This window comes from Cupressus sempervirens, chromosome 10, assembly GCF_028749045.1.
Source record: "Cupressus sempervirens isolate cs-2001-9-10 chromosome 10, ASM2874904v1, whole genome shotgun sequence".
NCBI lineage: Eukaryota > Viridiplantae > Streptophyta > Pinopsida > Cupressales > Cupressaceae > Cupressus > Cupressus sempervirens.
Window position 1 is genome coordinate 511,077,881 of NC_143127.1, and position 11,935 is coordinate 511,089,815.

An 11,935-nucleotide genomic window follows, 5' to 3' on the forward strand; every position below is an offset into this window, starting at 1 on the left:
ACATGGTCAAAGCAAGCACATAGATGTGCGCTTCCATTTTCTTCGTGATCTCACACGAGAAGGAGCAGTTGAGTTGGTTTATTGTGTAACACAAGATCAGCTGGCAGATGTGATGACAAAGCCCCTCACATTGGATGCGTTTCAAAGGTCTCGAATTCAGGTGGGAGTTTGCCAAGTTCCTGATTTAAACTAGTCGCAGTTGGGAACTAGTTTAAGTGAGGGAATGAAGAGAAAGTTTAGGTTTCTGTTAGGAGTTCTGTTTAGGTTTCTGATAGGAGTTCTATTTAGTTTTTGCTTTCAGTTTGAATAAGCCCTAGTCTTTAGGGATCTTGTTTAGCATTTCTTGTTGCACTTATCACATTGTTTAGCTGTCAGCGTGCTGTCAACATGCTCTTGTTTTTCTCATTCAGTTTAGATTGTAAAGGCTATTTATAAGCCTAGATTGTTCAATAAGAAGTAAGTCATTTCCAGAATCATTCAGTATTCTTTTGTGTTTCAATTCTTAACACTTTTGCATTATCTTCGCTAAAAATTTCAATTAAATAAAATGTATTGACAGGTAATTTGCTTCAAGGAAGCCAAATTCATATTGATAGCACAAGTTTGTGTGGAGGGGACGCTTTGATATTAATGCTAAAGCATGAGGTTTTCACAATTCACAATAAATAACGTGTATAGATAGTTTCTTGCAAAACCATCTGTTTATTTTTTAGAAACGTTGAAGATCGCACTCATGCAGCTTCCATCTTTGCATACAGACCCAAATCATTCTAGGACGAGACGTGCGCGTTGAATTGGAGAAAACTCCAAATGTACCTTGCAAGTACGAAAGACCGAGATTGCATTGTCCGGCAGGATCCCCAAGGTCTGCAGCTGCTCGGTAAAGCTCAATTCCTTGCTCCTTCTTACCCTGCGGGACAAAATACACAGCAAAGGGGGTTCATTCTCTGTACTCACAACTACAGGCATCAGAGAAAGAAGAAGCAATAAGATGCATTACCATCTCCCATAGGAGAAGCCCTGCGTCGACCATGGCAGCGGAGGAGCCCTTGCGAGCGGCGTGAAGGAAAGAGTGAAGCGCCTTGTCCCTATTTTGCGTAACCCCGCCAGTCCCATGCTTAAACCGCTTCCCCCATCGCACCATCACCATGGCCTCTCTCAGCGGCGCCAGCGCCTCATTCCATGCGCGGCAAACCAAACTCACAGACCTCAAATCCCCGCCCCTGAGCCTCGCTGCTATTCTACGAACCACATCCAGCGGCAGTGCAGCAACTTCACTCACCTCCTCTTCTTCTTCTTCCTTCTTCTCCCTCCTTCCCCTGACAGGGGGGGCGTACCTTTTACGCGGCGAAGCGCGGGGCCAGCTGCGGTGCTCCATCACCTGTTCTACCTATTTTGGCTACAATGCTCGATTCTAATACCATTTCCTCCTCTCTCCTCTATTCCCACCACTGCTCTCATCTGTGTCAAATTTGTCTGAAGTTCTCCAAATTGGGGATCGCGGCTACTTAGTCATTCATGCCATTTCGGGAGCTTCTTCGCTTGCAAGTTCCGAGGAAGGAAAATTTTGGAAAAGGAAAACCAATCGACTGACCGCATAGAAGATGGTTTCTTGTGATAAAATAGTAAAGGACACTTTGTCTGGGTTTTAACCGATTTTGTTTATTAGTTGTTAACCGAACACTACCTACGTACTTCATCGGTTCGAATTTAAATATCTTCTCGTCCATGGGAAACATCTTTCTAAAAATGAATGTGTGTAGGTATATTATATATTTATATTTTCTGTCTGATTTATTATTTCTCAAGTTTAGAGAATTTTATTTTTTAAATATATTTTTGATGATTATTTTATATTTTGTAATTGGTTATTGGTAATTTTCTTAGGGGTTTAATTATTTTTTTAGCTCAAAAATAATAATAATAAAATTTTAGAGAAGTATGGATCAATTGTATTCATTATTAATATTATTAGTGAGTACATTGTCATGTCATTGTTTTTTTCTTTTTGGATTTTACATCTACATGTTTTTGATATATTGAAAATGTTTTGTAGCGTGGTTTTCATTATGAAATAGTTTTTGGTTCAGCACAAATGAAGGTAGATTGAAGTTGGTTTCAGCCATGATAGTGACAGGGGATATTCACAGTGTAATCTCAAATAAGGTGTTTCCTTTCTATTCTTTTGTTCATTAGGTTTGTAGATTTTGTAAAGCTTGTGTTGATAATAGTGCATTACTCTCAATTTACAAATTATTGCATGATCAAGGGCTTGACTTCTAGGTGTAGATCGATCTCCTTTCATGATAGTAATGTATTAAGATTAGAAAATGGTTACTACTCAATCTATTGACCATGCTCTTAAAATCTCTAGCAAAGGGAAGGCAAAAATTGTTTTAACCCATTAGAAGGCAAAAGCCCTAACGAACAAGGAGTATAAATTCCTTATAATGACTTCTACGAGAAAATAAGAAAATAGAAGGGCATTGTCCACTCAGATTTTGCAGAAGTTCTACCTTTGAGTCTCCCCACCAGGACACGACACTCACATGTTCCTTAGTCAATTGCAATGGTCGCCTCCTCAAAGGGAGTGTCTCCTTCCACATCATCACTTGCCGCCTCACTATCAAAAGCCACTACATAACCTATTTCTTTGTTGCTCATTTTGGCACTTGAATTGTTTACCATAAATCCCTCTTTGTATCCTCAATGTTCTCTAGAACAAAGCTTTTGCCAATAGATTCAACATCAAACCAAAAATATGTTTCAACCAAAGCACAAGAAATTTGCTTACATCAAAGGAGTATTTAATTGAATAATTGACGAATTTTAAAAAAATTGCTATATGTTTAAACAAGTGCAAAATTTTAAGAAAATTGGTAAACAATGATCAAGACCTTTCGATTTGATTTGGTAGGATCGCATTTGAAGTAAAATTATATTTAAAAATTGAAACTTTATCATGAATTTACCACCAACAATAAAGTATTTCGACTCAAAAAAAAACCAAATCTCAAACAAAATTGTACAATGAGCGAGAGTACATGAAAAAGGCATAATTAATTTGCTAATACCTATCGATGCAAAGCTCCCTAGTACTTTTTCTAGAATGATATGCAATACTTTGAAAAAAAATTAAATCACTTCAAATTTGTATATTCAACAGGCATGCAAAAAACTCTTCCTTTTATGATCAATATATATAAATCCCAACCCAAAGATACATTGGATTTTAAATAAGTAGCAATATAAAACTGCAAAAGAGGAAACAAAATAGTTTTGAGTAGAAATTCATTGTATGCACATAACAAAGGCTGTTCAATGAAAAAATCAGAACACTAACTAAAGATTTAGTAGCCAAACATTTTAAACCTTAAGTAGAGAATGAAATCAAAAAGAGGTTTGTCTTACAACATTATTGAGTTGTTGCATTTGAAGATTTGAAGTTTTGAAAGACAAATGGTGAATATTATATTTAAGATATAAATAATGGTACTGAATGGTGTATATAAAGATGGCATTTTGGAGCATATTTGTGCTTACCTAAGAAGTTATCAATATTTATACAAAGTGTGTTTTTTAGCGATCGCATTAAAATAACTTGTCACAATAATTTATTAATCTAAACTCAAAAGAAATGTGAATAGAAGTAGAGGGGTTTATGGGTATTTGTCTGTGACCACATCTCTTTTGATTGTAAACTTTTGGATGGATTTCTTGTTTAAGATAACATGATGTAAAGCTTGTGTGAATAATTGTGCATTGTTTTTAATTTACAATTTATTGCCCAATCAAGGGCTTGACTTCCAAGTGTAGATTGATCTCCTTTTGTGTTTGTGACATATAATACTATGGTCTAGGAGATTAGAAAATGATTACTACTCATTTTATTGACCAGGCTCTCAAAATCTCTAGCAAAGGGGAGGCGAAAATTCTTTCAAACCATTAGAAGGCAAAAGCCCTAACTGACAAGGAGTATAAATTCATTATAAGAAAAGCCTTGACTTCTAAGTGAAAATAAGAAAATTGGAGGGTATTATCATATGTCCACTTGGGTTTTGCAGAAGTTCTAAGAAGGGGCATGCAGATGTTGGTATTAAGAGATGTGGTAAGATGAGAAAGGCAATAAGAAGGGGCATGAAATAATCTAGGACTGATGTACCAAGATCAAGGACATTGGTGGTTTGGGCTTGAAAGATCTAAGGTGGTAGAGCATAGCTTTGGTTGTCAAATGGATTGAAAAATATACTCAAGGATCTAAGCCATGGAAAGTGCTACTCAAGAAAATCACCATTAAAGCTTATGATAGAGAAGAGAGGTCATTTGAAGGACTTGTTCTATTACTTATCAGAGTTGGACATGTTGAGATGGATGTTATTTTCCAAGTGTTTGATCTTCCATTGTCTTGTATTATCATATTGAGAAAGCCATGTATACATGAAATGCAAGTTGTACCCTCTACATATCATTAGTGTGTTGAATTTCCCTATAACAAATTTGAGGTGATTCTACCCATTGGCTCTAGTTATTCTTGTAATGTGTTGATATGCTTGTGCCACATAATAGAGAAGTTGTTGAAAATTATGTTGCTACACTAAAAGGATTTTAGAAATCACTCAAGATGAAAGACAACTGGGGAGTAAAAATTGCAACCTTTGTTTTCATTGACATCCCTCCCACCATCTCTTCAATACTATGGTAGACCTTCTAAATATAAGATATTGTCTACTTCTCAGGCCAATGTTATTCATGATGGTACCTTTATACAATCAATTGTTCCCCTTGAGGATGAAGATGAAGAGAATATTATTTTGGCTTGTCTTTATAAAGAGGAGGATACAAAAACGGAGGTTAAACATTGTGAGGTCTTGCCTAGGAAATATGGGAGAGGATACAAATTGATGTAACAAATGGGGTATAAAGGAAAAGGTCTTATTGGAAAGAATGACAAAGGCTTAGTTGAACCCATTGAAGCTAAATTTATGAATCCTAAAGGAAGAAAAGGCCTCAGTTTTAGGAGAGTTCCATGTAACCTAAAAAAGAACAAGAATGTTCTAGCCCTAGAAAATCAAAATGAGAGCTTGGATGAGGAGTACCCATTTCATTATCCTATCCCTAAAGACATCTCTAATTTACATCATGCTTATGAGGAGCAACCTCCACAAGTAAATGCAGTTGAAGGAGATGATGATTCCGTTGAAACAAATTCAATCACTCAAATGACCTATGAACAACTTGTTAGAAATAGGAAATACTGAGGGGGGGAAGGGGTGTGAATTAGTATTTTACAAACTTTAGCCCAAAACTAGATATTATTAACAATCTTATAACTTGCATATGAAAGAAAAACTAACTATGTTGAACACTAAACATAACCATGCAATAAGAGAACTCATAACACTTCTTAACTACCCTGGCCAAGGGAAAACCTTGGTGGGGATGGTACTCACAAAATGATCCACTTATCAAAAGTATCTTGTGAAAGATATTGACCTAGTTAAGAATCTATTACATATGTATAGTGTCTTAGTCCTTGTTAGAGGACTAGGCCTTGTTAGAAGCCTCAATCCTATAAGGAGTTGTTATATACAAATACAAAATGTATGCAAGATGATCTCACTGCCCAAACATGTAGTACACAATATAGTTTCTTCAATACAAAGAGATAAATACAAAAATCTCTTTACACTACTGTTAATATCTTCAGTATCTGATATTGCCTTTGTTGCTCATCACAAAAAAAATTCTCAGTTCACATTCCTCTGATCATACATCAAAATTCACATATCAATGATTTCACATATATTTCACACTACTTCACATATAACAATCTTTCTTTTATACCTTGCTAGTTACAAATAATTGTCCAATCAACCTTCATGTCTTTATACACTTTAAATAATATAAATTAACTTTCACTGACTTGGGGTTAACATTTAGGATGTTGTCCCTAATTATTCAAGTGATTATTTCATAAACAAATTAATTCCTTAACCCAAAATACCTATTTCTTTGTCTTGCTCTATTCTACCTGTACATTATTGTGACTAGTAATCTATCGATAACTTTATCCATATTATTTGTACTAACATGCGGACTTGAGCATGTCATCCTAATTGCCTTAGGTATCCATACCTAGCTTCGCACATGTTAGTGGTGCCTCTATAAACCATGCTGATCAAAACTCTATATGTTATGCCAAATAAACTAAGTGATACTCAAACAATTTTCTAAGTACAATTGTCATAACTCAATCTTCATGATCTATCCTCTTCACATAGAGGATATATTTCCATAAATGACAACATCAAATATACTAAACTATCCAAATTTTCAACAATCTCCCCCTTTGGCATTGATCGCAGCATATGGGAAAATTGGCTAAGTCCCAAAAATACAATCTTCAAAATTTGGCCTTTACAAAAAAAAAAATCAAAATTTCAAAGCTATGGATCATTATAAATTTACCATATTTCTTTATATCTCCTAATTACACTATAACTCCTCCTTTGATTATTACACTAACATCTACATTTACCCCCCCCTCCCCATCTCTTCCTTATACATATATATCTATACATTTTTTCTTATCACTCTCCCTTTAACATCAATGAAAAAGGTGCCAAAACTTATATACAAGTCAAAAATTTATTGTATTACCTTCAAGGTTTCTATTGGCTGGTGATTCCCGAAGATGCAATCATCAAAAATTTTCCTCAACATGGTGAACTACATGTCCCTTTTGTCTTTCACTACATTTGTAACAGTCAAAACAACACATTGAGCATAAGACGTTATCTCTACTACATCTAGGTCTATGTACAAAAACTTGTCATAAGATGCCTTTATTATCAAGAATTCGTCAAACTATCTTTGTACAAGATCAATCTTCAATGCAGGGTGTTCCCTTAGCAATGAAAATCTCTTCAACTTCATCTCCTTCTGTAGCTCTAAAAGCCTAATGTCATCATTGACTCTGCTAATTTTGTTCTTAAGATCTACAATCTTGTCTGAGGGATCTTGCACTTCATTCATCAATGCTTCAAGTTCTCTGAGTTGTCTACTCATCACACCTATAATATCCCTCATTAGTATGTGTTCTCCAACACACTTCCCATAGATTGTCTTCCCTTATGTTAGACAGTGTCTCAATTCCTTGATCTTTTCATCAAGGTTCTTCAAATCATTTATGATATTGTCGCACACCTTTTTGAATATCTTTGCATCATGTAGAGTTTGTGACTTGATTGCTGCTATATCTGACAAATTTGTAAATTTTGCATCAAAAGCTTGAACAACAACTTTATCTTTGTCATGTGGTTCTAATTCAATCATTCTCACCAATATGGTATTCTACAATCTATATGTTACCTCCATCAGTGTATTCTGCAGACTCTTCACTTTCCTATTCTTCTCAATTATCTTGCTAAGTAATGAGATCAATTCAGTTGGATCATCATCATATGATCCAATAAGAGCTATTAATACAAGGGGTGTCCTGGAAGAACAAGGTGCACTTGCCTTCTTCTCATCTTCCTCCTCCTCCTTCTTCTCTTCTTCCTCTTTCATCTTCTTCTCCTCTTCCTCCTTTCTCTTTTCATCTACTATCTTTTTATCTGTTCTTTTTTTTTCTTCCTCCTTCTTTAATTCCTCTTCCTCTCTTTTCTTATTTTCCTCTTCTTCCTTTCTCTTTTTCTTTTCTTCTTCCAATATCTTTTCTTTCCTTTTCTTTTTTTTCTTCTCTTCTCTTTGTTTTTTCTAGTCTCTTCCTCTTCTCCACTTCTTTTGATATTTCTTCCTCCTCTTCCTCATTATTTTTTCTTCCTCATCTTCAGAGGTGGTGTAGCTTACCAAATTATGAACAACAAATTGCCCATAATCCTTAAAAGGATCTTCTTCTTTTGTATCAAGAGTAATCTTTGTATTGTCCACTTGCATGGTATTGGTACCAATAGTTACTTGCGGTGGTGTCTCAGTCATTGTAGTATCCTTTCCAACCTCTTCTACGATATTACTACTAGTATAGGCACTGTAGATATTTATGGTAATGCCATTATTGTTGTTGCAGGCTCATCTGATAGTGTCTTGTCTACCACTATAGGAAGTACTCCCCCTTAATCCTTCCTTGCTTGTATAGTGTTGGGTGTAGAGGTCATAAACTTAACAATTGCTTGTTGAATTTCCTTGTTTACCTCTTCACAGTTACCACCCATCAAAAGTATTTCTCTTCTCTTATTCCTTAACAAGGGCTCAATACCCTTCATTATTCTTTCTAGGTCTTCTTCATTGTTTACCTCACATAACTACCTTTTCTGATTTTCTCTTATTCCTTTAACCTCATATGCTACTCTTCTCTTTCTGTTAATCAATCTATTATATAGGTCCTTTGGTATATATATTTTAATATCTTCAAACCTTTTGTTTGCCAAAATCATGTGTCTAACAACTGTATTTTCTAATTGTAATTTATCCATGTTATTATACAAATCATAAAATTTGTTAAACTCTATAAAAAAATTGTTATCAATAATTGCAAAATTCAAAGTTTCAATCTTTGGTTTCCAAGGTCTTTTACCATATTGTTTTTAATCTCCCTCTACCTTCTGTACATGTCTTACCTCAATTTCTTCTTCCTTTGATTCAACTATTTGTAGAGTTTTCCTCCTTTTTACCTCTTCACTTGACATTTATTTAGTCAATTTCTTTGAAGGGGACTCTACTTGTTCTTGCTTAACCTCAGTTAACCTTGCAGACCTCTTGGTGGTGTGCAAGGTAACTATTTGAACTTTTGCAATACTATTTTCCTCTTCATCTTTACCCTTATGTACTAGAAGTATAACTATAGGTTGCACTTGGGATACTATTGCATAGGGTGCACTAGCTGACGATCCTGCTACAATGATACCTTGTGATTCTCCAACATCTATTGCTAGTGCTTTTTTCTATTAACACTTCAGTTTGACCACTTGCTCACATCTCCATAGCGATTCCCATTGTTTCTTTGTATTCCTCTCTTGTCATTCTAGATTCTTTCATAATTACATCAATCTTTTTCTCTACGTTCTTCTTATTTTCTTTACTATGTAGTTCACTGCAAACTTCCTTAACCTTTTCTTCATAGATGCCCCATCTAGGACACTCCTTATCTCTGTCAAAATCCAAGAATATCTTAGCATAGCCTTCAATTAATTCTTCAGTCATCTCATATCCCATAGGGTCAATGAATTTGACTTTAGGTTCAACTGCTTCCATACAGGCAACATCAGTTTCTACCATAAAGAAAATATCATCTTTGTCCTTTTAAACCAAAGGTGGTATAATTTTGAATCTATCTTTCATGGCTAATTGAAAATTGTTCATCATCTTTTTAATGTCATTAGTCATTATGTCTTATGATTGCTTCTTGTAGTAATATGTTATCATACTCATAGTGCATTTATCATTGTCCCATTATTGGTTAGGCATACCTGGGAAACTTCTAATTACTTCAAAAAATAAATATGTCAACAATGACCCAAATCTAAACATTGTATTCTTTGTTTTCTTCAATTTGTTAATGTTATCCAATAATTGTTGTTGTATAATCTCACACATATTTACTTTATCTCTCTTTACAATCATCAAATAAGTGCATGGATGAATCCAGTAGGCACTAAGTTCAATCTAGAACTATAATTTATTTTGTAACCAATAATTTTGTTGATTAGCCTTACATTTTTTTTAGTTATCAGGTCTAGTGTCATGTTTCTGCCATCAAAAATTGTTTTAAGGTTAGTCCTCACTAGTTTCTTTACATTCTTCTCATTAACCAGATTAAAAACTTCATTGTTAAGACCAGTAAGTTTGTGACTCGTCTCAAATCACGACTGGAATATCTCTTACCCAAAACATGTCTTCGTGAATTCTGCTCAAAATAATTATGCTCCATTCATGGTTATCAAAATCTATGTAAAACATATGCTTAAGCGTAAAAGTACAAAGTTGTGTCACCTTTCAGGCTAACTTATCAGAATGACCAAATTTGAGTATTTCTATGTAAAAACCAATCTTGTTCAAACATATGATCTAGATAAATTCATTCCATCTAAGTTATATATGTTCTCACACTTTTCCAATTGGAAATGTCTATTAAATGCGTGTTTATACTAGTTTGTGTCAAATTACTAAAGAAATAAAATTATTTCAAAAAATTGGTGTTTCAATAACTCTTACTATTTTTTATGATATTTTTAAAATAACATATGAACACCATTTTATAGAGCTCAAAATCAAGAATATTCTCATATAGATTTTATAGTGGTTTAATTGGATATAGTATATTATAATTAAAAAATGCTACAAGTAAATATTTTAACACTTGAGAAGATGTTGATTTTGAGAAAGAAAACAAAATAGTAAATTATATTAAAAAATAAAAAGTATATGACGTTCTAGAGGAGAAAGTCCTCTTCCAAAATGTATAATTTTCATTTGGTTAGATTAGATCTGTTTTGAAAAATGTGGTGGGAGATGAAAACTATCGATTTCAAGTGAGTTAAAATTTGAATTGTTGTAAATGAAAAAGTATAGGTCAATAGACAATTTTTATTTTTGATTGGTTTAGCTATATATGCCATCTATAAAATAATCTAAGATCAAAGGGAAGAAGTTTTGTTTCCATATTGTTTTGTGGTAGGAACAAGACACCTAATTTTTAGCATTTTTTAGCAACTAAAAAATCAACATGAAAAATTAAGAAGATATGTCAATTCTAATAAAAAATAATAATCCCAAACTTCATCCATTTCTACACATTTCATTAGTTTATTTCATTTTCAAATTCTATATAATGATACCAGCTTTATGTCATTGAAGTTGAATAGTTATACTTTTGTTAACCTTTTCATTTAGAAAAGGGTGAGACAGGTTTGTACTTTTACCCTTAACTATGTTCAGACCACTCAAATGTTCAAACCCTTGTTCCAAGACAAGTCACTATTTCAAACTAGGTCCAAGTCTCTGTGAACATCACTATCACCAATACTCTCAAAATTACAATATATATATATATATATATATATATATGTGCGCTCTAGTGTCCTCGACATGTAAAATGTTGCATGGAACTTGTGAAAAGGCTCCTAGGGGATCATCTTACAAAGATACATACGGGTGCTTCTTAAACTTGTATATAGGTCTCTCACTTACATCACAAATTGTAGGATTTGTCGTGTTTCAAATTAATACTTCAAATAAAAATTGTGCACATGATAAATACCTTGTTTATGTAAAACTAGGGCTTTCTTATGTTTGCACTTGAAAACTCTTACAAATTCACCTTAAATTTGCTCCAAATATATCCTTTAACTCTTGCATGATCAAATGGTATTAATAATTTGATTTCGGTCCTTAATTTTTTTTCAATTCACCACTGCATTAATTGCACTAGTACACAATCAACAAAAAGGTGTTTCTGATTACTAGGCAACTTGATTTCCTTTATGCACTCACATACAAGTTCCAAATTATCTGCACACTTAACCATGAATTCAACACATCACTCTCTACCTCATAGTAACTTCACATACCTTAACTCACTCTTTGTCACCACTTCAACCTTTTTGATGCTTGATCTCTTATAGAAAGTACTTAATTCAAGTAAGATGAATCAAATATAATTGTTAACTTCAATCTACTTCCAAATGATTCATTTAATTTCTCTTTCAACACTACATGTGAACTTGATGGATATTTAGCTTTGACAAGTACTTTAACTTCTACATGTTCTTTTTTGTTGTCTTTTTGAGAGTCACTATTGTTGTTAGTCTTTTTGGCATTCCTATTTGTATTCCTTTTGAAATTTGGATTCCTTATGTTGTTCCTTATGTCCATTCTATAGAATCTTGATATATGAACAAAGTTGTTACACAACTAGCATACTGGTACACTATTTCCA

At 33.7% G+C, this 11,935-nt stretch overlaps 1 protein-coding gene across 1 annotated transcript in view; it reads right to left on the reverse strand.

The window, feature by feature from the left end:
• Positions 1-1,388, reverse strand: part of LOC149534903 (F-box protein At1g70590-like) — an 88,824-nt gene extending 87,436 nt beyond the window's left edge. The window contains exons 1-2 of the mRNA XM_089804353.1: positions 1,001-1,388; positions 817-910 (exon numbers count right to left, since the gene is read on the reverse strand). Coding sequence (XP_089660479.1) covers positions 817-910; positions 1,001-1,378 — 472 coding nt within the window. The 5' untranslated portion in view covers positions 1,379-1,388. The remainder of the gene's footprint in view (positions 1-816; positions 911-1,000) is intronic.
• Positions 1,389-11,935: the final 10,547 nt, after the last annotated feature.